Source organism: Coloeus monedula, assembly GCF_965178545.1.
Source record: "Coloeus monedula genome assembly, chromosome: 1".
Lineage (NCBI taxonomy): Eukaryota > Metazoa > Chordata > Aves > Passeriformes > Corvidae > Coloeus > Coloeus monedula.
In genome coordinates, this window is record NC_138781.1 from 378,658 (window position 1) to 403,405 (window position 24,748).

General features: G+C 69.3%; 1 protein-coding gene across 1 annotated transcript; it reads left to right on the plus strand.

Moving 5' to 3' along the window:
* Positions 1-1,960: 1,960 nt before the first annotated feature.
* On the plus strand, positions 1,961-24,570 carry KCNH2 (potassium voltage-gated channel subfamily H member 2; the record flags this gene model as incomplete). Its single annotated transcript, XM_082289464.1, has 15 exons — positions 1,961-2,036; positions 3,180-3,410; positions 5,954-6,118; positions 6,426-6,884; positions 7,437-7,651; positions 16,088-16,513; positions 17,140-17,527; positions 19,388-19,587; positions 19,805-20,057; positions 20,710-20,903; positions 21,347-21,446; positions 21,530-21,778; positions 22,244-22,421; positions 22,818-22,980; positions 23,345-24,570. 15 exons carry the CDS (start codon positions 1,961-1,963, stop codon positions 23,504-23,506), a joined length of 3,459 nt encoding a protein of 1,152 aa, XP_082145590.1. The 3' UTR covers positions 23,507-24,570.
* Between the last annotated feature and the right edge of the window lie 178 nt (positions 24,571-24,748).

Genomic DNA, 24,748 nt, shown 5'->3' on the forward strand with positions numbered 1-24,748 from the left:
TGAGCTGGGACTGGGACCTGGGCCTGGACTCGGCTCTGACCAGGAGTGACACCAGGACTGGAAGAGACGTGGGACTGGATTGGGCTGAAGTGGGACTGGGATCGGGACCAGAACCATGGTTGGGACTGGGATTGGTCTGGACTCGGACAGCACTGAGACCCTGACTGGTCTGGGACTGATCTTTGATTGCGACTAGGACCAGGACTGGGCTAAATATGGACTGGGAATGGATTGGATTGGATTGGACTCTGAAGGAACTGAACTGGTCTTGAAGTGGACTAGGACTGGAATTTGAACTGGAACTGGGAGTGGAACTGGGATTTGGACTGGATGGGGACTGGCACTGGAGCCAAACTGGACTGGGACTGGACTGGAAAAGGGACTGGGATTAGGATTTAACTGGGACTGTGACTAGACTGGGATTGGGACTGGGACCACAACTAGACTGGATGGGGTCTAGATGAGGTCTGGGCTGAGATTGGGACTGGACAGGACTGGGAGTGGGACAGGGACTAGAACTAGGACATAGACTAGAATTAGGATTGGGTAGAGATTAGAATTAGACTGGGATCAGGCCTAGGACAAGGACTGGTCTGGGACTGGTACTGGGGCTGATACTGGAACTAGACTGGGAAGGGGATTAGGCTGGGCCAGGATGGCAGGACTGGGGCTGGGAGGCTCCCACCAGGACCCAGCTGGGGCTGTGCCTGGAAGCTTTGCTGCTGCGCCACTGGCCCCCCGTGTTCTCATGTCCAAGTCTCCCACTGTCCCTGTATCTCAGTGTCCTGGTGTGCCAGTGTCCCCATATCCCAATGTCCCAGTGTCATGGTGTCCCACCGTGCTTTATTCTGGTGTCTTGGTGTCTTTGTGTCCCCATGTCCTTGTGTCCCAGTGTCCCGGTGTCCTGGTAACCCAGTGTTCCCATGTCCCCACGTCCTCAAGTCCAGGTGTCCTCATGTCCCAGTGTCCCCGTGTTCCTGCGTTCCCATGTCCTGGTGTCCCCATGTCCTCATGTCCCCGTGTCCCCGTGTCCCACCTGTCCGGGAGCGTGGCCTCGCTGCAAAGGGGGGCTGGGACCGGCGTGTCCCCCCCGGGTGTCGGGGGGCGGCCCGGAGTGTTGGGGGGGTCCCGGGGAAGGGGGCGTGGCTCGGAGGGTGGTGGGCGTTGTTGGGGGCGGGGCCGCGGCGGGGCGGAGCCAGCGGGCCCTGTGGGCGCCCCCGGGCGGGGCGGGGCGGGGGTCCCCGGGCCCCCCCGCGGCCATTGGCTGCGGCCGCGCTGGCCCCGCCCCGGGCCCGGCTGTCAACACGCAGCGCCCGCCGGGCCGGGCCGAGCCCACGGACCCGCCCGAACCGAGCCCAGCCCGCCCGCCCGAGCCGGGCCGCGCCGCGCCCGCCTGAGCCCAGCCGAACGGGGCGGGGCCGAGCCGAGCCCAGCCGAACCCAGCCCAGCCGAACCGCGCCGAACCCAGCCGAGCCCGCCCGAGCTAAGCCGAACCCGGCTGGGCCGAGCCGACCCAGCCGAACCGGGCCGAACCCCTCCGAACCGAGCCGAACGGGCAGAGCCCATCCGAGCCCAGCTCAAGCCCGGCCGTTCCGAACGGAGCCGAATCGTTCCGAGCTGTTCCGAGCGGCGCCGAGCGCGCGGGGCGGGGGCTCGGTCCCCCCCGGCCGCTCCGTGACTAAATAAGGCCGATGGCGCGGCGCGCACCGGGCGGGTAGAGCGGGGGGGCTCGGCCCCGCCGGCCCCCTGCCCCGGCCCCCCCTCCGGCCCCGCAGCACCGCACCGGGGCGGGCGGGGTCCGGGCCGGCGGCCCCGGGCGGGGGAGGCCCCCCCGCTGCCCCGGGCCCCCCCGGAGCGGCGCCGTCCTTGGCTCAAGGGCAGCGGGACCCCCCGCGGCGCGGGGCCCCCCCCGGCCCCCGGCCCCCCCGCCCCGGCCGGCGCTGCCCATGGGCCCGGCACGATGCCGGTGCGGCGGGGGCACGTCGCCCCCCAGAACACCTTCCTGGACACCATCATCCGCAAGTTCGAGGGGCAGAGTGAGTGGGGGGCGCCGGGGACGGGGCGGCCGGGGGATGCCGGGGGGACCAGGGTCGGGACTTAGGGGGTCCGACGGGGATCCCCGCGGAGGGGAGCGCCCGGGGAGGGGATTGGGAGACACCGGGGGGCACCAGGTGTGGAAGGGAGTGAGGGGACGGTGGCCCTGGGTGGGTTTGAGGTGATAGGGACAAGCTCAGCTGGGGAGGGGCACTGCCTGCCCCAACTCCCGGCATTCCCCAGCAGCCCCCACCATCCCCAGCCCCGGGTGAGTTTGGGGTGACAGGGACAAGCCCAGCTGGGAGGGACAGTGCTCACCCTGGCATCCAGGAGTCCCCAGCTCGAGGTGATTTGGGGTGATGGGGACAATCCTGGTTGGCGGAGGATTTCTGCCACCCTGGCCTCCAGCAGCCCCTGGCTCTGGGGTGCCAGAACTGGGGCTTCCCCACAGTCCCCGAGGTGTGGAGCCCCCACCACCAGCTCAGGCTGCCGCAGGACTGGAGGTCCCAGCTGGCCCATGCCCCCTCCCCAGCAGCTGGTACAGGGAGACCTGGCAGAATGGGGGCTCTGGGGGACTGAAAATTCTGGGGGTTCCCAGCATGTCTTTGGGGTCAGGCCCTGAGCATCTCCCAGACTGGGGACAGGGAAGTGATGGGGGGGGAATGCTGCCCATGGGTCAGGCTGGGGGGTGTCACCCTGCCGGGGGACAGGCTGTGGTCGGGGGGTCTGGCCTGGCTAAGCCCCTGCCCTCAGGGGCTGGGGGTCCCAGGGTCCCCATCGTAGTGATGTCCCTAAGGGGTCTCTGCAGTTGTGGGGATCCCCATGGTGATGAGTCTCTTCACTGCTTGGGGTCCCGAGTCCCTGCAGTTGTGGGGTCCCTGTGAGGTTTCTGTAGTAGTTGGATCCCTGCAGTGACAAGGTCCCTGTGGTTATGGGGTCCCTGTGATGGTGGGATCCCAACGGTTCTGGGGTCCCCATGGTGGTGATGCCACCAGCTTCGGGGGTCCCTGGGGAGCGAGCGGGATGACTCATGAAGTGTTTGTACCCGGGAAACCCAGAGCCATGGATGGATGGAGAGGACCCTCCCTGTGGTCTGCTGGGTCAGGGGTGCTCTGGCCTGACCCACCCATCCCCTCTCCCACCAGGCCGCAAGTTCATCATCGGGAACGCGCGTGTGGAGAACTGCGCCGTGATCTACTGCAACGAGGGGTTCTGCCGGCTCTGCGGGTACTCGCGGGCCGAGGTGATGCAGCAGCCCAGCACCTGCGACTTCCTGCACGGGCCCCGCACCCAGCGCCGCGCGGCCGCCCAGATCGCCCAGGCCCTGCTGGGCGCCGAGGAGCGCAAGGTGGAGATCTGCTTCTACCGCAAGGACGGTACGGACCCCGCAGCGGGGACAGGGGACAGACAGGGATGGGAGGGCTGCACTGAGGACAGCAGGTGTGGGAGCACAGGATGGAGTTCTGCTTCTACCACAAGGGTGGTAGTGACCCCCCTGCGGGGACTGTGCTGGGGACAGGGGGACAGCAGGCACGGGGACAGATCTGGGTGGCACGAGTTGTTGGCACAGGTGGGAACCCAAGGGACACCATCACCCCCGGGGGTTGGCAGTGCTCTCCAGTACTGGGATGGCTATCAGCAGGGTGGGAACCTGGCACTGGTGGCTCCAGAGGGGCACCGGCACCCTGCAACACTGCAACCCTTCCCAGTGCCGTGACGGCCACCAGGTGGGGTCCCAGGAAGCCACATGTTGTGGGTCCAGGGTTGTGGGGTGCAGTGATCCCCTGCAGAGGGTGATGGGGGGTGCGGGGGAACTGTGTCACCTGCAGCAAGGACAAGGGAGAAGGGGCTGAGCTGGCATTGGGCATCACAGTGCCACCATCCCTGTGGGGGGTGTGTGGAGTAAGTGGGCAGGGGACATCCCGGGGGTCCCTGTGCCAGGATGTGGGAGCTGTGCCCCACAGAGCCCAGGCCAGGGCTGGCTCCCCGCGTTGGTAGTGCTGGTGCTTCCCCTCACCATGGCCTCGTGCCAGTGCCAGGTGTCCCGGCTGTCACCACAGCTGTCCCAGCTCTGGGCACGCAGCCCTGGTTCCGGTGCTGGAGTAAACAAAGCTGCCTGTGTGGCCACAGTGCCATGCAGAGCCACTGTGGCCCCAGGGGCTCTGGGGGAGTGGGCTGGGGCCAGAGGCACCACTCCTGGCCCTGGGACCCTCATCCTGCAGCTGTGGCTCTGCGTGGCCCACCTGACGCTCCACGGTGCCCTTTGGACCGTGTGAAGCCAGGGGCTGCAGGGTGCAGGTGGCTCCTGGTGCTCCCGGTGTCGCTGCCATTCCACGGCTGCCCTCGGGATCGTGTTGGGGTGCTGACCCCCACCCTGTAGCCCCCCCACCCCGAGTCCCTGGTGTGTCCCAGTCCCCAGCGCTGTGTCCTGATCCCTGGAGGCGCGGTGGAGCCGTGGAGCCGCCGCGTCGCTGCCGCTGCTGCAACCATTTGTCTTTGTGACGTGTTGTTTATGGTGCCGGGGACGCAGGGAGGTCATGGTGCCCGTGGGGCACCTGTGTCCCCGTGGGGACACCCGGGGGGTGCCCTCAGGGACCCCAGGCTGCATGGGGGACAGGGAAGGGGCACAGACGCCCCAGCTGCTGCTGTGGCCTTTGGGGTCCCCCTGTGCGTGGCCCCCTGTGTTGGTGCAGGGCGGAAGCGGCCAAGGGCCCAGAGGAGCCGGATCGAGGCCCTGTCACTGAGGCGCCTGAGGGGTGTCCCCAGCCTGGCTGCAAGTCTGGGGGTGCTCGGTGCAGGGGTGCGGGTCCCAGGGCAGTGGGTGCGGTGCGGGGAGGGGGGCGCAGGGGGGTCACCCCGCTTTGGGGGTCCCGGTGCCGCCCCCTGGCGGTCACGGGGGGCGGTGCGGGTGCTGGGGATGCAGTGTGGGGGTGCGGGGGGGATTTGGGGCACAGCTCTGGAGGGGGGAGGCGCACTTAGGGTGCGAGGGCACGGGGGGCGGGTCCCGTTGCGGTGCGGGGCGCACCTCTGCCACTGGGGTCCCCCCATCGCCCCCGCCCTGGGACCGGCCCCCATTAAGCAGCTGGACCGGGGGGGGCCGGAGCTCCTGGGCTTAGGGGCCTCAAGATTCCCGCGGGGGTGGATGAAGCCGGCAGCGGCGGTGGCCACATGGCGGTGGCTGTAATCCCGTTGCGCCCGTGGCTCGGCGAGGACTCCGCGGTGGCCCGGAGCCACCCCGTGCCACGCCGTGCTGGCCCCCAGCCCGCGGCCCCACGTGCGCCAGGGAATCCCCCCGCCGCGGGCACGGGAACAGGGACAGTGCCAGCTGGCACCCGCCGTGCCAGGCTGCCGGGCCCGGCGCCAGCGGGGGGACACCGTGAGGATTCGGTGCTTTGGCGTCCCCCCCAAGGTCCCCTTAGCGTGAGGGGCGTCGGGGGGGAGCAGGATGCTCCCCCATCCCCCAGAGGTTGCCCTGGGCTGCTCTGACCACCCCCAAACCTTCCCCCCAGCTGTGGCACCGGATTAACGCCACAGCTGTTAACGAGTTCTGAGCGGCTTAACCCGGCCCGGCACCCCCAGAGCCCCCCGCGGCCCCCCCGGCCCTGCTGCCCACACACAGACCTGCCTGCGACATTTGTGGGGAGGAAGGGGATGCCCCACTCTTCCGTGCCTCAGTTTCCCCCTGAGGTGCAGCTGCAGTGGGGCTGTGTCTGGTGGAGTCAGTGCTGGAGGACCGACGAGGGTGATTCCCAGAGTGGGGGGCAGGAGGGGCAGTTCAGCAGGAATGCGGGGACAGGAGGGGGCCCTCCCCAGGAGGGGTTCCCCAGCAGGGACAGGGGCAGTGATGTTTGGGGCCAGGCAGGGGGGCCCTCCCGGGTGGGGGTGCCATCGCCCCATGTCACTGACCCCCTCCCCGCAGGCAGCTCCTTCCCGTGCCTGGTGGACGTGGTGCCGGTGAAGAACGAGGATGGCGCCGTCATCATGTTCATCCTCAACTTCGAGGCCGTGAGGGAGCCTGAGCCTGGGGAGGCCCCGACCCCCAGCACCAACCACTGGGTCACCCCGGCCCCCTGGGGCCCTGCAGGTATGGGGGGACAGGGACACCGGGTCACCCCCTCCTCCTGGGTTCCTGCAGGGGGGATGGGCTCAGTGCCACCATGCCTGGTGTCAGCCCATGTCCTGCTGACCCCGTGTCCCAGGTGTTGCTGTAGGGCATATGGGAAGAGTGGGCAGCACCATGGCGGGGGCCAGACCCTGCCCCTGACCCAGCCCTGACTCCCAGGGTGCAGCTGATCCCTGTGTCTGAAGCAGCACCATGGTGGCGATTTGGAGCTGGATCCTGACCCTGAGCTCAAGCCCAGCCCTGACCCCAGTCCTGTCCTTCTCCCCAGGACGCAGCCGGTCCCTGCGGCTGAAGCTGCTGGCGCTCACGGGCAGCCGCCAGTCGCTGCCCCCGGAGCCGCCGGACGTGGTGGTGGTGGACCCAGGGGTCGTGGACCCACTGGCCATGGACCCAGGCCTGCCTGGCAGTGACTCAGGCCCTGAGGATGCCTCATCCTCGCTGGAGCCCGGTGTTGGGGACCGTCCCGAGGATGAGGCGGCGCTGATGGGGGACCCTGAGCCACCGGTGACGCAGTCGTCCCCGCGGGCCGAGCGCCTGGCACTGGCCTTCGCCAACCACAGCCTGGCCAGGAGCCGGTCCCGGGAGCGCCGGTCCCGGGAGAGCCTCCTCAGCCTACGCCGGGCATCGTCTGTCGATGACATCGAGGCCATGAAGGGCGACGGGGACAAACGCTGCCACAGCCACCACGCCAGCGCCAGCGCCGGCCTGCACCGCGGCTCCAGCACCGGTACGGCCATGGCGGCGCGGGGGACAGTCATCAGTGCTGGGGACATTGTGGCAGCCACAGCCAGAGACCCTGGTGACCCCCATCCCACCTCCCCAGAGCAGCACCCGGGGCTGGCAGGGGCTGGGGACCCCCCCATCACCACCAGGACCCTCATAGCCCATCCTGCAGCCCCCTGTTCCCCCCAGTCCCCTCAGCCACCCTGAGCCACAGTGTGGAATCACCCTGGGAATCACCTCGGGAATCACCTTGTTGGCCCCAGAGCTCCTTAAGTGCATTAAGATGAGGGACAATAACTATAAGGCTATTAACAGGAACTGAGAGCAGCTCTGTGGGGCCGAGGGGGCCTGTGGCACACAGTTGGGGTCTGCCCCTGCCCTGGGCCTCCCCATTCCCTTTACCTGCTGTGGGACCCCAAATGTGGGAGCTGTGGGATCACCGCAGAGACCATGGGACCCCTGCCCCAGGAGCCTTGGGAAGCTGTGGGACCTACCCTGGGGCTGCAGGGCCTGTGTGGCCCGGTGCCAGCCCCCCGGTGACAGTGTGTCCCCGCAGGCGCGGTGGCCGCTGTGCGCAGCGCGCTGCTCAACTCCACGTCGGACTCGGACCTGGCGCGGTTCCGGGCCATCGGCCGCATCCCCCAGATCACCCTCAACTTCATGGACCTGCAGCCGGGGGGGCTCCTGGCCCCGCCCCCGGCCCCCCACCCCATCATTGCCCCCACCAAACTGCGCGACCGCACCCACAACGTCACCGAGAAGGTCACACAGGTGGGACCCTGCCCGGGGGAAGGGGGGACATGGGGACAGGTCGCACAGGTGAGACCCTGAGGGAAGTTGGGTGGTGCTGAGCTGACCGGGTGATGCTGGAGGTGACTGGGGATGCCAGAGGTGGCCAAGTGGTGACAGAGGTTACCGGGAATGCCATAGTGGCCAGGTGCTCCTGGAATTGGCATGTGGTGCAGAGATGGCTGCGTTGTACCGAGGTGTCCGGACAATTTCAGAGACAGACGGGCAGTGATGATGTGGCCAGGCTGTGCCAGGATGGCCAAGCAGTGACAAAGTGCCTGAGCAGTGACAAGATGTCCAGGCAGCGCTGGAGGGGATGTACAGTGCTGGAGGTGTTCGGGCGGTGCCAAAGTGTCCGGATGGTACCAAAGTGACCGGGTGGTGACGGAGGTGGCCGGGCGGTGCCAACGTGCTGCTGGAGGTAGCCAGGCAATGCCAAGGTGGCTTGGTGGTGCTGGGGGCATTGCTAGAGCCCAGGGGATGCTCCAGTGAGAGCTCGAGTGTACTGGGAGGTGCTGGAGCTCACTGGGAGGCACTGGGAGGAGGTGCAGGGGGCACCATTGGATCCCCTTGGCAGGCCGGAGGGGCCGGGGTGGCGGGGCCGGGGCCATTGTACCTGCCCGTGGCACCGGCTCCCTCGGGGAGACTGGCCGGGGGGTCGTGACCGCGGTGTTCTGGTGTGCTGGGTGCCGTGGGCGGGGGCAGTCGGGTCCGGGACAGTCCCCGGGGGGCTCCCAGCGGGGCGCAGGAGGCAGACACCCCCCGGTGCCGCGGCACCCCTCACCCTCACCCCGGTGCCGTGCCTGCCGGGTGCCGGGTGCTGGCGGCGGCCGCTAATCCGCGGCCCGTTGTGTAACCGCCATCTGCCGCGGGAGCAGGAGGCGCCGCTTAATTACACCCTGGTTGTCCCCCCGCTAATGAGCCGGGGGGTCGGCGGCTCCGGGCATCCCCGGAGGGCTGTGCGGGATGGGGGATCCGCTGCCTGCCCCGCCCCGCGGTGTCCCCAAGCCTCCCGCGCAGCCCCGGGGCTGTCCCCGGCGTCCCCGGCAGCTGGCGGGGGACGGAGCAGCCCCGGCGCATCTGCCCGACCCCCTCGGGGTCCCCCCGGCCCCGCACCTGCCCGCACACGTGAGGGGGCCCCGTGGGGGACTCCCGCTCCGCCCTGGAACTCCAGGCCCTGCTGCCGGGGCTCCGGGCGCTCCCCGCGCTGGTGCTGGAGCAGCCGCGGCGCCCTCGGTGGGGAGAGGGGACCCTCTGTGGACTGGAGGGACCCTTCTATGCGGTGGCGCCCCTTCACTCCGCGTCCCCCACTCCCCAGCTCCTCACGGAGCCTCTTGATCGCCTCGGCCTTGATTAACTGGGCCGCCAGGGTGACGCTGCACTCTCTCTTGCCCCCGCCATCGCCACGGGGGCCATGAGGGGACACGGGGGAACACGGCTGCGGTCACCGGGCGGGCTCTGCCCCTCGGCACTGGCGAGGGCGTCTCGGGGTGCCGCGGCTGTGCAGTCGGGCAGAACTGGGGACACGGGCACAGGGGACACTGGAACTGGGGGCGTGGGGGTGTCCCCGGCTCGGGCACGGAGACTCCCACGGGTCGGTGGCACTGGGGGACAGGGTGTCCCTGCAGCGGCACCGTGATTCACCCGCGGGGCCGGAGCCAAGTGCCCGTCAAGGTCACCGCGCCCTGGGTGACAGTGACAGGGCCTGGGGTGGCCGTGGCATCCCCACGGCTCATGGGACCCCCGGGGACCCCTGGCCTGCCGTGGCGGGGATCCCTGGGTGGGGCAGGGTAGGGCTGTGGGGACCCGGCGGTGTCACCAGATGGGGGTGTCACTGGGGCATCACTGGCTGTTGGTGGCGGGTTGGGGACACCAGGGATCCCCCCACTGCCGGGACGAGTCCCGCTGGCACCGGCTGGGTGGGCTTGGGCGCTGCCCCCCAGATCCCCCCTCGTTGGGGCTGGGGGTGCCCGGGGGGCCGGGAGGGCGCAGCCGTGGGGCACTGCCAGGCCTGGGCAGTGGCCAGGGACATGGGAACACCGGGAGCCGTGAATCAGCCGGGGCTGCCAGGGCCAGCTCACCGCTACCGTCACCGTCCCTGTCCCCGTCACTGTCCTTGTCCCCACCATCACTGTCCCCATCCCGCTGCTGACAGGGCTGTGCGAGTGACGTCTTGGGGATCCCGCGTGGGGCGTGGGGGGCTGCAGGTGCCAGCTGGCAGCGGGGAAGGGGGTGGCGGCCGAGCAGGCAGGGGAGACACCGGTTCCGCGGACCCCCGTGCCCCACCTCGTCCCGGTGTCCCCGCGAGGCTGTTCCCGGGCGCTCCCGGTCCCTCCTCCGGGGAGTGGCGACGGCTGGAGCCGGGGGGAGCCCGGCGGGAGCGAGCGGCGGGGGGGGCTCGGGGGGTCCCGCCCCGCTCCATCTGCCGCGCGCGGGGCCGGGGGGCGGCGCGGGGACCCCCGGAGCGCGGCCATGGCCCCGGCGCGGCGCGACAGCGGCGACCGCCCCGACGGGGAGCGGCGGGACCGGGTCCGCCGAGCCGTCCGGGTGTCCAGCCTGGTGGCACAGGAGGTACGGGGGGGTCGGGGGTGCATCCTGGCGGTACAGGAGGGTACGGGGAGGCTGAGGGGGGCCGGGGGTCCCCACCGAGAGGGAAAAGGCGACCCACGATTTGTAGCGTCGCACATGGGCTCGGGGTCCCGAGAGCGTCCCCACGCCGGCATGGGGGACACGGAGCGGGGGGGCACCGGGAGTCGCGGCGGGCGGCTCTAGGGGTAACCGGGGGGATCTGGGGGCTCTCGGGAGAGTCCCCCCGTTAGGGGAACGGGGTCCCATGGTCCTTTCACCAGGTGCGGGCACAGCGTCCCGGGGGTGTCCCCATGCCGGGATGCAAGGGATGGAGCGGTGGAGACAGCGGTGGTCGCGGCAGGCGGCTCTGAGGGGCACCGGGGGGATCTGAGGGTCCCCCCGTGGGGGAAGCGGGGTCCCGCGGTCGTCCCGCAGCACGCGGGCACAGGGGCCGGGGGTGTTCCCGTGCCGGGATGGAGTGGGAGGGGGGGGGGGGCACCGGGGATTGTGGCCGGGCTGTCTGGATGGGTTTGATGGTCTCGGGTTTTTCGGGGGGGGTCTCCCCCCACGGCGGGAACAGGGACCCGCAATTTATCCTGCCACGCGTGGGTGTGGGGTCCCGGGGGTGTCCCCACGCCGAGATGGGACACAATGAGCAGGGAGATGGCACTGGGGGTCGCAGCAGGCGGCTCTGAAGGGCTGCGGGAGGGCTGGGGGGCCCGAGGAGACCTGGAGTGTCCCCCCCGCTTGGGGAAGCGGGTCCCGCGGCTCATCCCGCCGTGAGCGGGTGTGGGGTACCGGGGGTGCCCCCACGCTTGGAGTTGGGGGGGGGGGCACTGGTGGTTGTGGTGGGCGACTCTGGGGGTCCAGGGGGATCTGGGATCCGCCACTGCCCCCCGGGGGTTGGGGCGCATAACCCCCTCATGGGCCCCCACTGCCCCCCCGGTTCCAGGGCCAGGCCCAGTGCTGTGTCCAGCTGTGCCGTGGTGGCTGTGGTGTGGTGAGAGGTGACGGCTCGTGGCTGGCGTGGTCTCTACTTTGTCCCAAGTGGTCGCCAGTGTGTCCCAGGTGGTCCTCGTAGCCGTTCCCTTGCCAGTGGCCCGTGGCTTTGGGGTGGGTGTGGGTCAGTGCCAGCGTCACTGGTTAGGGGTCGGAGCTGGGGCGGGCGCACCGCCCCCCAGGGACGTCACCCCATCCCATAGGGACGTCACCCTGTCACGGGGCTTGTCCCCCACCCTGCCACGGGTGCCACTGGCAGCGGGTGCCACTGTCGCTGCCCGCCCAGGGTGGCCCTGCGTCCCCCGTGCCCATGTCGGGGGGTCCCGAGGGTGCTGCGACGCCGCAGCTCAGCGCCGTGAGTACCCCCAATGCCACCCTGGGGGGACAGTAGTGCGGGGTGAGGGGAAGCAGGGGGGGTTCCCCAGCATCGGGATGTCTGTCCTCTTGGGGTGTCTTCTGTGTCGGGGTGTCCCCACAGTGGTCAGGTGTCACCTGGCTGATAGCCAGTGCCGCCCTGGTGGTGACCGCATTGGGTGACACCTGCAAGGTGACAGGGGTGTCATGGGGGGTCAGTGTCCGTCTGGCTGGGGGTGTCCCGGGGGGTCTCAGCCCCCCAGGGCCAGTGACAAGGTGGGTGTCGGTGTTCAGGTTTGTGACCTCTGGGGGTCTTAGACCCTGATGGGCATTGGGTGGGTGCCGGGGCCTGTGCTGGGGTGCGTGTGGGGTACCCGGGCAGGTATCGGGTACCCAGGAAGGTGTGGGCTACCTGCCAGGGCAAGTGTTGGGTGCCCACGGGGGCTTTGGGGATCCATGGCTGTTAGGTACTTGCCAATGTCGGTGTTGGGTGCTGGGCACCTGCTGGGACCGGATTTGGGGGTCTGTGGCTGTGGGGCACCTGCTGGGCAGGTGTTGGGGGTCTGTCAGGTACCAGCCAGAGCAGGGGTGGGGGTCCCTGCCAGCTGCCGGGGGGGGCACTGCATCGGTGCTGGGCGGTCCCGCCACGGGAAGCAGGGACTGGGGAGTGACAGAGGGGGTGTCAGTGCGCCGGGGGTGTTGAGGGGAGCGTTCGGGGGCAGGGGGGTGGATCAGGGTATCGGGGGGCTGTCGGGGCCCCGGGGGGGTCTGGGCCTCCCCCTGCCCCGGCCCGGGGTATTTGGGGTGCGCCGTGGGCGCAGGTGTCTGGGTCGCGGCAGGTGCGGCGCCGGGTGTCCCGGGGGGGCGGGGGGTGTCGGTGTCACCGCAGGTGTCGGGGACGCGTCACCAGGGCGGGACGTGTCGCCGCGTGTTGCCGAACGTGTCACTGGCACCGCCGCCATCTGTGTCACCGTGACTGACGGGTGTCGGGGCGGGGGCGGGCACCCAGCCCGGGGGGTTCGGGATGTCGCCGCATATCGGCCCCCTCCGGACATATGCGCCAGGGGTGGGGGTCCCACAAGTGTGTGGGGCGATGTCCCCAACCCCTCCTCATGGCACCCCCGAGCCCTGCTGGCACGGGGGGCCTGGAGGGCGCGGGTAGGGGCTGGGGACTGTCCCCATGCCTGGGGAACATCCTGGGCTGGGGGCTGCCCCACCACTTGGGGGCCTGGAGGCCCCATGGCTGGGCGTCACGGGGGACTCTGCGTGTCCCCACTGTGTGTGCGGGGGGCTGGCACAGAGAGGGGGATGCCAGGACTGTCCCCCACCCCGAGCTGAGCCCTCCCGGGGACTGGCATGGGCTGCGCTGGGGGTGTTGACCAGGTGCCGGGGCGGGGGTGCATTTTGGGGGGACTGACAGGTGTATCTGTGGGGCTGATGCGTTGGGGGTGTCTTTTGAGGGGCTGTGACTGAGTGGGGGTCCTGGTCACTCTCCTCTGCCATCCATCCCTTCCCAGCTGCCTGCGGGGCCGGGAGGTCCCCATTTAGGAGTCAGGCGGGGGAGGGCGAGTTCAGGTGGGGTGTGGGGCCACCCCCAGCCCGTGGGGGCCGCACGATTCGGGGAGGGAGCCGGTGGTGCCCGGGGGGGGGGGCCCGGGGTCTCTCCCTGCAGAAGGCGGGACCCCCTCTTCCCCCAGGGCCGGCCCGGGGCCCCCCGCCCCCCACGCCGCAGGCCGGGATTTGTCCCACTTTGCCGTGGCAGCTGCGATAAATTTAGCGGCAGGAGCGGCTGGTGGCTGGAGCCGCCCCCCGGCCCCCCCTCCGCCCCCGCTCACACCGGAGCCGCCCGGCACAGCCACAGCCAAAGGGGCCTCGGCGACTCTGGGATTGGAGTCCCCCTCCAGGACCCCCCCGGGGACACCCCTGCTCGCTGCTGGCACCGGGGGGGCTCTGCGCCGTGGTACCTGTCACCCCCCCGTGTCCCCGTGGCACCCATCACACCCCCAGAGGGACACGCTTGGGACACGTGGGGAGCATTGCGGTGCAGCCCCCCAGGAAGGGGGTGGGAACTGGGCCCCCCTGCACACAGGCCACGTGTGGCCTCGTCCCTCCGTCACACGGTGCACGGGGACACGGGTGGCAACGGGAATCCCCCGCGTGGGGGTGGCGGCTGTGACGCAGGAGCCGCTGTGTGTCCCAGCGCTGTCATCGCGTGTCACCGCATGTCCCAGCGCTGTCACCATGTGCCCCGGTGCCGTCACTGCGTGTCCCCGGCGCTGTGTCCCTGTGTGTACCAGCACCATCACCGCGTGTCCCCGTGCCGTCACTGCGTGTCCCTGGCGCTGTGTGTGTGCCTGTGTCACCGCGTGTCACCCACCGCGTGTCCCAGTGCCATCCCCTTGTGCCCAGCACTGTCGCCGTGTGTCCCCAGCACTACATATCCCATCACCACATGGCTATTCCCGCTGCCCCACGAGGCCACCGAGGCTGCTGGCTCCGGGGCCCTGTGTCCTGGGAGGGGCTGTGGCAGTGGGGGACATGTTTTGGGAGCCGCATCCCAGCCTGTGGGCACCGCACGGGTGGGGGGACACTCCCGGCGTGTCCCTGGCGTGTCCCTGCGTGTGTGTCGACCCTGACACCCTGCTCATTGCCGGCGCTGTCCCCCCCCCCCACACCTGGGGCAGGCGCTGGTGCCGTTGGGGTGCCCGGGTGCCTCAGGGTGCCCTCAGGGTGTCCAGGGGATGCCGGGGGATTGTGACATGTCCCACCTCGTGCCCTGTCGCCCGTGGGCACCCGCAGTGTCCCCGTGGTGTCGCCGACCCCTCCGGTGTGTCACCGCGTGTCACCGTGTGCCGAGAGGCTGGGGGGCGATGGGGGGCCCGGGGGGCAGCTCTGGCCATGACCGTGGCAGCAGCAGCGGAGCAGCCTGGGAAAAATTTCCGCCCCAATAATTCCTGTCGGCTCTGGCGGAGCGTGGCTGGCGCGCGCCGCGCCGGGGGTCCCCGCTGCCACCGAGGGTCCCCGCTGCCACCGAGGGTCCCCGCTGCTGCTCCCGGGGCACACGATGGCCACGGGGCCGGGGTGGGGGTGTCCCTGGTGCCCACGGGCCGGCGGGGGCTGACCCCTGCTGCCCCCGCTGAGGATGCTGCCCGCGCTCCTGCAGCTGCTCCAGGAGTTCCCGGGCGGCTCCCCTGCAGCCCCCCGGCCCGGGCCCCCCCCCGGTCCCTGCCCCATGCCCGGGGTCCCTCTCTGCGGCACCTGCCTGGGGCTCCGCCGCGACGGCACCGGGCACGGACAGGAGGAGAAGGTACCGGGATCGCCTCTACCCGCGCCCCCCGGGGGGAGGTGGCACGGGGGGGCGGGGGGTGCTGCATGGGGGGCACTGTGCCCATCCGTGGCCTGGCGGTGGCTGTGGGGGGCTCGGGCTGTGTCCTCGGCACTTGTTTGGGGGGGTTACATAAAGCTCCGGCTCGGCATGACTGGGGACCCCCCGCCCCCCCCAGTGGTGCTCTCGGGGTTGGGGGCTGATGGGGTGAGGGGTGATGGTGCCCATCCCCTCCCTGTGCTGCAGCAGCCCCACGATGGGCACGGAGGGGCGATGGGACCCCCAGGGGGTGCAGGGGGACAGTGACCTCCCATAGGGTAGACGGGAGGCTGTGGCCGCTGGAGGGGGGGGCTGTGGGTCAGCCCCTGTCGCCTCTCACCCTTGCCGTGGGGCTGTGCATGATGATGGACCCTGTGGACCACCCCCAGGCACCCCCGAGGATGGCTAAGACCCCCCCAAAGATCCCTGAGTTGTGCCCCCAGGATGTCCAGGTGTTCTGCAGGGGGACTGGGACGAGTGGAGGGGTCTGTGCTCCCCAGGTGGAAGTGCCAGGGGAGGCCGTGCCCCCTGATGGGGATGCTGGGGATGGCCACAGCTGGGGGGCCAGAGCTGGGGCACAGGGCAGCATCATGTCCCTGAGTGTTTGGGGTGGGAACTGCCCTGGTGGTATTCGTGGGGCAGGAGGGGGTTGTGGGGCAGCTCTGTGGTGTGTGTGGGCGGGCTTTGTCCCCCGTGCCCTCCAGCTGTCCCCCTGGTCACTCATGGTGGTGTCCCTGCACCCCCCATCGCCTGTGCTGGGCTCCCTCTGCACCCCCAGAGCCACAGAACCATTGATTTTGGGAAGGACCTTTAAGACCGTCAGATCCAGTGTTGACCCCACACCCCTGACCCAGGTCCCCACCTCTCCGCAGGCTGGGGGTCCGAGCTCCCCCTGTGACCCCCCCAGACCCCTCCTGGACCATGTTGGGGTCCCACCTCACCCCAGAGAGTCACAGAACTGTTGAGGTTGTAAAGGACCCCTAAAACCATTGGGTCCAGCACTGACCCACTGTGGCCAAAGCCACCAACCCACGTCCCCAGGCACCACATTGACTGGGGTCTGGGGTCTGAGGGGCTAAATCCTGTGGGGTGTTGGGGTGCAAGACTGACCCCCCGTGTCTCCCCTGCCCCAGGTGCTGTCCCTGGGTGCCGATGTGCTCCCCGAGTACAAGCTGCAGGCGCCACGCATCCACCGCTGGACCATCCTGCACTACAGCCCCTTCAAGGCCGTGTGGGACTGGCTGATCCTGCTGCTGGTCATCTACACGGCTATCTTCACTCCCTACTCGGCTGCCTTCCTGCTCAGTGACTCCGAGGAGGCCCAGCGCCACCACTGCGGGTACTCCTGCAGCCCCCTCAACGTCGTGGACCTCATCGTGGACATCATGTTCATCATCGACATCCTCATTAACTTCCGCACCACCTACGTCAACTCCAACGAGGAGGTGGTGAGCCACCCCGCCAAGATCGCCATCCACTACTTCAAGGGCTGGTTCCTCATTGACATGGTGGCCGCCATCCCCTTCGACCTGCTCATCTTCGGCTCTGGCTCCGAGGAGGTGAGCGGGGGACACAGGATGAGATGGCGCCAGCCAGGCCGTGCCCTGGCTGGGCAGTGCTGTTTTGGTGCTGGGGGTTGTGTTTGGAGGTCCCACCTGTGCCCCCAGTGCTGGGGTGGGTGTTGGTGTGGTGGGTACTGTTCCTGGGTGCTGGGAACCCCCAGGCCAGGACACCACCAGTGCCCCTGGTGACCCCCCTGCACCTCCATCCCAGACCACCTTTGCTCTGGGTGGGGGGACTGGAGGCGCCTGGGGCTGATATGAGGAGAGGGGACAGGGGCTCATGGCACCCTCTGCCCTTCCAGGGGTCTGTGGGAGTTCTCTGCCACCGCTGTCCTGGTGACCCCGCTTTCCTCCCTCCCCAGACACCTTTGCCCTGGGGGGCACCTGGGGCAGGGACAGACTCACAGAATAGAGGTGCCTGGCTTGGGGCAGAGGCCCTCCACCCTTTCGGGGTTCTGAGGGTGTCTCTTCACTGTCAACCCCCCCGTTTTTCCCATCCCCCAGACAGTGATGCTGGTGGGGCTGCTGATGTTGGGGGAGAGGATGGGACCCCCCCCTTGCCCTTCCATGGGTCCCCGTGGCATCTCCACTCGCCCGTAACCCTTTCCCTGCCGTTCCTGCAGACCACGACGCTCATCGGGCTGCTGAAGACGGCGCGGCTGCTGCGGCTAGTGCGGGTGGCGCGGAAGCTGGACCGGTACTCGGAGTACGGCGCGGCCGTGCTCTTCCTGCTCATGTGCACCTTCGCGCTCATCGCCCACTGGCTGGCCTGCATCTGGTACGCCATCGGCAACGTGGAGGGGCAGCGCACGGGCTGGCTGCACGCGCTGGGACAGCAGATCGGGAAGCCCCTCAACAGCAGCGACCCCCGCCGCGGGCCCTCCATCAAGGACAAGTACGTCACTGCCCTCTACTTCACCTTCAGCAGCCTCACCAGCGTCGGTTTCGGCAACGTGTCCCCCAACACCAACTCCGAGAAGATCTTCTCCATCTGCGTCATGTTGATCGGATGTGAGTGCCCGTGGGGTGTGAGAGCGCTGTGCGGGTGTGCAGACCTGTGTGAGCGTGTATCCACACCTGTGTGTGTGTGTGAGCACCTGTGTGTGCACCCGGGTGTGCGTGAGACCCTGGGGGGCTTCGGCAGCGCGTCCCCCAACACCAGCTCCGAGAGGATCTTCTCCATCTGCGTCATGTTGGTCGGATGTGAGTGCCCGTGGGATGTGGGAGCGCCTGCGTGTGTGCAAACCTGCGTGTGCACATCCACACCCGTGTGTGTGACACCTGTATCTGTACCCCGCACATAGGGGGGTGTAGGAGCACCCCCAGGCTCAGTTTTGGGGCCGGCCCTGTTTGACAGCTTCCCCGATGCTCTGGGGATCAGGGTCAGCTCGTGGCCTGTGCTCAGGTGACACGGATGGGTGGGATGTGGTTCTGCTGGGGGACAGGAGGCTCTGCAGAGGGGTCCGGATCCATGGGCTGGGGACACCTAGGTGAGGGTCAACAAGGTGAAGGACCGGGTCCTGCCTGTGGGTCACACCAGCCCATAGAGCACTCCAGGCTGGGGCAGAGGGGCTGGAAACCTGGGAAAGGCCCTGGGGGTGCTGTGCCAGCGGCTGGACACGAGCCCAGCTGTGTCCAGGTGGGCAAGAGGCCGATGGCCCCTGGGCTGTGCCAGCCCCAGTGTGGGCAGAGCCCCAGGGCAGGGACTGTCCCCTGTGCTGGCCCTGCTGAAGGACCCCCTGGAATCCTGGGGGCAGCTCTGGGTCCCTCCTGACAGGAAAAACCTTGAGGGCTGGAGCGTGTCCAGGGCAGGGAATGGAGCTGGGAAGGGGCTGGAGCCCCAGGAGTGGCTGAGGGAGCTGGGAAAGGGGCTCAGCCTGGAGCAAAGGAGGCTCGGGGGGGACCTTGTGGCTCTGCACAAGTCCCTGACAGGAGGGGGCAGCCGGGGGGGTCGGGCTCTGCTCCCAGGGAACAGGGACAGGAGAAGAGGAAGTGGTATCAGGCTGGGCCAGGGGAGGCTCAGGTTGGATATTGGGAACATTCCTTCCCCAGAAGGGCTGTCTGGCCCTGGCACAGCTGCCCAGGGCAGGGGTGGAGTCCCCATTGCTGGAGGGATTTAAAAGCCATTGTGGATGTGGCACTTGGGGACATGGGGCAGTGGTGGCCTTGGCAGCTCTGGGGGACGGGTGGGCTTAGTGGTCTGAGAATTCCCTTGATGACAGGGATCCTGATGACTCTTGGCACCCCTGTGACAATGACCCCCCTTCATGACAATGGGGAACTCCATGACAATGGAAAACCTCCCAGTTATGGGGATCCGGTGACAGTGGGGACCCTGGTGGTGATGGGGACTGCTGTGACAAGGGGCACCCCAGTGATGATGGAGACACTCCCATGATGATGGGAGCCCCTGTGCTGATGGGGATCCCCATGACAAAGGGCACTCTGTGGTGATGGACACCCCCTGTGACGGTGGGGACATGCTGTGACAATAGGGACACCCTGTGACAGTGGGCACCCTGTGACAGGGGGGACCCTATGATGGTGGGGACTCCTGTGATGATGGGGACCCCGTGTGGCAATGGGGACCCCATGACAGTGGGCACCCTCCATGATGATGGGTACCCCAGACTACAGCCCTGGCAGCAGTGGGAGGTTTGTGGGGGTTTGGGGGTGCAGAGCCCCCCCCGACGTGCCCCCCCCCAGCACTGATGTGCAACAGCATCCTCGGGAACACCTCGGCCACCACCCGGCGCTTGTACTTGGGCACCTGGGAATACAGGGGACCCTGCACCCCCGGCCCGGGGGGGTGGCAGTGGGGGCTTGGGGGGGGGCTGGGGGTTCAGAGCCCCCCTGACCCTGCCCCCCCAGCGCTGATGTACGCCAGCATCTTCGGGAACGTGTCGGCCATCATCCAGCGGCTGTACTCCGGCACGGCGCGGTACCACACGCAGATGCTGCGGGTGCGCGAGTTCATCCGCTTCCACCAGATCCCCAACCCGCTGCGCCAGCGCCTCGAGGAGTACTTCCAGCACGCCTGGTCCTACACCAACGGCATCGACATGAACGCGGTGAGCCCCCCGGGGCCCCCAAAACCTCTGTGGCACCCCTAAAACCCCCCACGGCCCTCTGCCCCCACTCCTCAGGGAGTGTTTCCAGCACGCCTGGTCCTACACCAACGGCGTTGATATGAACGTGGTGAGACCCCCCGGGACCCCTAAAACCTGCCACGCCCCCGGGACCCCCCAGACCCCTGTGCCCCCCTCTGACCCCCCCGGTCCCCTCCAGGTGCTGAAGGGCTTCCCCGAGTGCCTGCAGGCCGACATCTGCCTGCACCTGAACCGCAGCCTGCTGCAGAACTGCGCCCCGTTCCGGGGGGCCACCAAGGGCTGCCTGCGGGCGCTGGCCATGAAGTTCAAGACCACCCACGCACCACCCGGGGACACACTGGTGCACGCGGGGGACGTGCTCACCGCGCTCTACTTCATCTCCCGCGGCTCCATCGAGATCCTGCGTGGCGACGTTGTCGTCGCCATCCTGGGTGAGCCCCCCAGAAGTGGCCCCGGGGTCCCACGGTGCCCCACGGGGCAGCCACTGCATTCAGGGGTCCTGCGGTGTCCTGGGGTCACCCAGTTCTGGGTGACACTCCATCTCCTGGAGATGCCCTGGCACTCCTCGGGTGACACCGCACCTGCCTCCCACGCCCCCATGCTAGGACACCCCAGTGCTGGGGGAGCCACATACTGACCCCCCACCTCCTGGGGACCCCCCGGTGCCCCAGGGGGTGACCCCCTTCCTGCCAGGGTCTCCCCAGCTCTTGGTGCCCCCAGAGTGACACCCCACATCCTGGGGACCCCAGTGCCCCCTGGGGGACCCCCCCAGTCCTGTGCACAGCCTGAGTGTCCCCCTGGTGACAACCCGGCTCCCAGGGACACCAAGTGATTCCTGCATGTCCTGGAGCCCCTCCAGCTTTGGGGTCACCTTGAGTGCCCCCGGGGGATCCCCCAGCCCTGGTCACACCCCGAGTTCCCGGATGTGACCCCTCCCTCCCTTCCGGGTATCCCCCCCAGTTCCCCCCAGGTCAGAATGACACCTTTGGGAGCTGCTGCACTGCAGGGGTGGCCGGGGCAGTGCAGGGCCCTGCTGAGCTCCCGAGCCCCCGGGGACCCCCCAGTGACCCCCCCACCCCGCAGGTAAGAACGACACGTTCGGGGAGCCGTTGCACCTGCACGCCCGGCCCGGGAAGTCGCGGGCGGACGTGCGGGCACTCACCTACTGCGACCTGCACAAGATCCTGCGCGAGGACCTGCTCGAGGTGCTGGACATGTACCCCGAGTTCTCCGACCGCTTCTGGGGCACCCTCGAGATCACCTTCAACCTGCGCGACGTGAGGGGGGGCCCGAGGGGGGAATGGGGGTGCGAATGGGAGGTCCTGAGCAGGCTGGGAGGTCCAAGTGATCTTAGAGGTCCTGAACAAATAAGGGGGTTCAGAGCAAGCTGGGGATGTCCTGACCAATTTGGGGGGTTCTGAGCTAAATGGGGGGGGGGGGGGGTGTCATGAGCAAACTGGGAGTCTTGAGGAAATTGGGGGAGTTGGGGCAGGTTGAGGGGTTTCAAGCAGTCTTGAGGGATTCTGAGCAAGCCAGGAGGGGCCCTGAGAAGGGTTTGGGGTCCTGAGCAGGTTGGGGGATTCTGTGCAATTCTGGGTGGGGGGTCCTGAGCAAGGGAGGGGGCGCTGAGCAAGTTGTGAGGGGCTGAGAGATCTGGGGGGCTTCCTGGCGAAGCGGAGGGGTCCCGCAGCCCCCCAGCCGTGCCTCCGTGTCCCCGCAGACCAACATGATCCCCGGCTCCCCGGGCAGTGACGAGCTGGACGGAGGCTTCTCCCGGCTCCGGCGCCGCAAGCTGTCCTTCCGCCGGCGCCCCGAGAAAGGTGGGGGTCGGGGGGGCCGGGACCCCCGGGGGTGACCCCAGGGTCTCGGTGGCCCAGTCCTGACCCCAGCCTGTCCCCGGCAGATGCCCCCAGTCCCGGGGAGTCCCGGGCGCTGCGGGGGGACGGCGGGGGGGGCCAGGCCCCCGGAGCCCCCCGAGGCCCGGCCGAGTGGGACCCCCCCAGCCCCTCCAGCTGCGGCTCCAGCGACGAGGAGGAGCCTCCAGCGCCCCCTCCGGGGGCCACCGCGCTGTCCCCGTTCCGCAGTGCCCCCCCGGCACCCCCCGAGCCCGAGGAACGCGAGGGCAGCAGCGATATGTGCAACCCCCTCTCAGGTGGGTCGGGGGCTCGGGGTTGGGGGGTCCCCCATTCCTTCCCTCCCCACTCAGGGTCCTGCAGACCCCCCCAAAACTGCAGCACTCCCTCAGTCCCGCAGCCCCCTGGACCCCCAACTCACTCCCTGCCCCTGCACCTCTGGACCCCTCCCAGGTGGCCTTCAGGAAGGGATGGGGGTCCCCCAGTCCTGCCCTCCTCACTCAGGGTTTTACAGCCCCCCCAAAAACCTTGAACCCCCCAGTCTCAGCCCTCCTCCAGCAACTGCCCCTGCACCCCCTCAGGTGGGGATAGGGGTCTCTGGTTGGGCAGGGGGGTATCAAATCTCTTGTTTCTCTTTAAGGCTGTACAGCCCCACCCAAAGCCCCAACCCCCCCTCCCCACGCCTCCCCCAGACCCCTGGATCCCTCGACCTCCCCCCTCACTTCACCACGCCCCCCAACCCCTTCACTGCCCTCATTTTCCAGGCGCCTTCTCGGGGGTCTCCAACATCTTCAGTTTTTGGGGTGACACCCGGGGCCGCCAGTACCAGGAGCTCCCCCGTTGTTCCCACGGGGCCCCCCCAAATCCCCCCCCGACCCTGACCCGCCGCCAGCGCTCCGACCTGGAATCCCGCTTGGATCTGCTCCAAAAACAGCTCAACAGGTAAATCTGGGGGCTTAGGCCAGTGGGACCCCAAGGGAGCCCCCCCATTGCCAAAGGGGTCTGGGGAACCCTGAGTGGGAAGAGAAGGAAGGGGAGATCCCCCACCCCAGGCTGAGCCCCCCGTCCCACCTGAGAGATGGGTGGGACAGGGGAGGTGCTGTGGGTCCTGGGGGGCTGGGGGAGGGGTGGGGCTGGGGGTGCCGGGGGTTTTGGGGGTCTGCAGAGCCCTGACTGGGGAGGGGAATGGGGGACCCCTCACCCCAGCCTGAATCCTCCCCATCCCCACCGAGGTGGGTGCAGGGGCGGGTGCTGGGGGTCTGAGGGTGCCGGCAGAGGGGTGGGGATGGGGATCCCGTTCTCATCATGTCCTGACCACGCTCCCGCACGGCGTTCCAGGCTGGAATCCCGGCTGAGCACGGACATCTCCTCCATCGTGCACCTGCTGCAGCGCCAGGTGCTGGTGCCTCCCGCCTACAGCACCGTGGCCTCCCCCCACCAGCCCCCGCCGGGGCCGCTGCCCTCCACCCTGCCCATCACCCCCATCCGGCCGCTGGCTGAGGTGAGGGACGCCAGGGGGGACACCTGGTCTGGGGGGTGTTCCACTGTGACACAGGCTCTGTGGGTTGGGGTCACCCCTGAGGCCCCCCAGGTTTGGGGTACGCCCCTCCCATGCCCCCCCAACTGCTGGTGGTGGGCTCAGGGCAGGGGTCGGGGAGACACGCTAAACCCCTGCTGCTGAGTGGGGAGGCACCCTGAGCCCCCCATATTCGGGGTTCCCCCTTCCCATGCCTGTGGCCGTGTCCTCTGGCCCCTCCCTGCACGGGGGTCACGCACGGGGGTGCCGGTTCTGGGTGGGGGGCACCCCGAGCCCCTGGTGCCGGGTGGAGGTCCCCCCCCCCGACACTGACCCCCCTGTTCCGCAGGTCCCGCGCCCCCCGCGCGCCCCGGACCCCCCGGACGTGGTGCTGCTGCTGGAGCCGCCCCCCCCGCGGCGCCGCTCCCTGCCCGGGGCGCTGCCCCCGCCCGCGGGGACCCCCCCGGGGACCCCCCCGCTCCAGAGACACTGCTCCGACCCCGGCAGCTAATGGGAGCGCCGGGGCGCGGCGGGACCCCCGGAGCCACGGGACCCCCCACCCCGGAATGCGGGACCCCCGGAGCCCTGAGACCCCGGGAGATGGGACCCCCAAAGCCCAGGACATGGGATCCCTGACCCCGGAGCGTGGGACCCCTGCACCCGGCAGCCCTGGACGCCACGACCCGGGACCCCCGGAGTCACAGGATCCCTGACTCTGGAACACGGGACCCCTGGAGCCCTGGAAGTCCTGGAGCCCTGGGACCCCCAACCCCGGAATGGGGGACCCCCAGAGTCCTCGGACCCCTGCACTCTGGGACCCCTGGGACCCCCGGAGCCCAGCACGTGGGACCCCCGGAGCTGCAGGACCCCTGTCCCCAGCATGTGGGACCCCCAAGCCCAGGACGTGGGACATCCGGAGCCCTGGGATCCCCGACCCCAGAAGGTGGGGACATAGAACTCCCCGACCGCGGGACCTGGGGTCCCCAGAGCCCTCAGCCCCGGGCCCCGGCCTGCTGGGGGCTCCACTGCCCCCCACGGACACTGCCCTTGGTGCCGGCGGCCAGCGGGGGGGCTTGGGGCCCCTGGGACCCCCCGTTACCCCGCCTTATCCTGGGGCCCCCTGCCCTGGACTGTCAGACTGTGCTGCTCTTCCTCCTCCTCCTCCTCCTCCTCCTCCTCCTCGTCCCCGACCCCGGGGCGGCGGGGGGGTGCCCAGGTGTGTGTGTGCACAGGTGTGCACGGGTGTGTCCCGGGTCCTGTCCCCAGGACGTCGCGTGTGTGTTGGGGGGGTCCCGCTGCGCTGGGACACGCGTGTTGCCCCCCCATCTGTATGTGTGTGTCCCCGCCGTGTCCCCGCCGTGTCACCCCGCCAGGACCCCCCTCCCCCGTTCGCGTGTGAGCCGCGGTGGGGCCTGGCGGGTCCGTGTGTGCCCCGCTCCGTGTCCCCATCCCCGTCCCGGCTGAGGGTCGGGAGCCTCTGTGTGCCCCTTCCCGTCCGGCTGGGCTGTGTGTCCCCTCGAGCCCCGGCCGCTCCCCCCGCACAGCCGGGTGTCACAGGGCGGTGTCACCCGACGCACAGGGAGGGGGACGCGGGGGTCGAGGGGCTGCCACTCCCCGGCCGCCCCGTAGCGTGTGCCGTGTTTGTCCCATGTCACCCCTGCATGTCACCCCTGCGTAGGTGCCCCCAATAAACCAGACGGAGACTCCCGCCTCTGTGTGTCACCACCTGGGAGGCGGGGGGAGGCACAGTGAC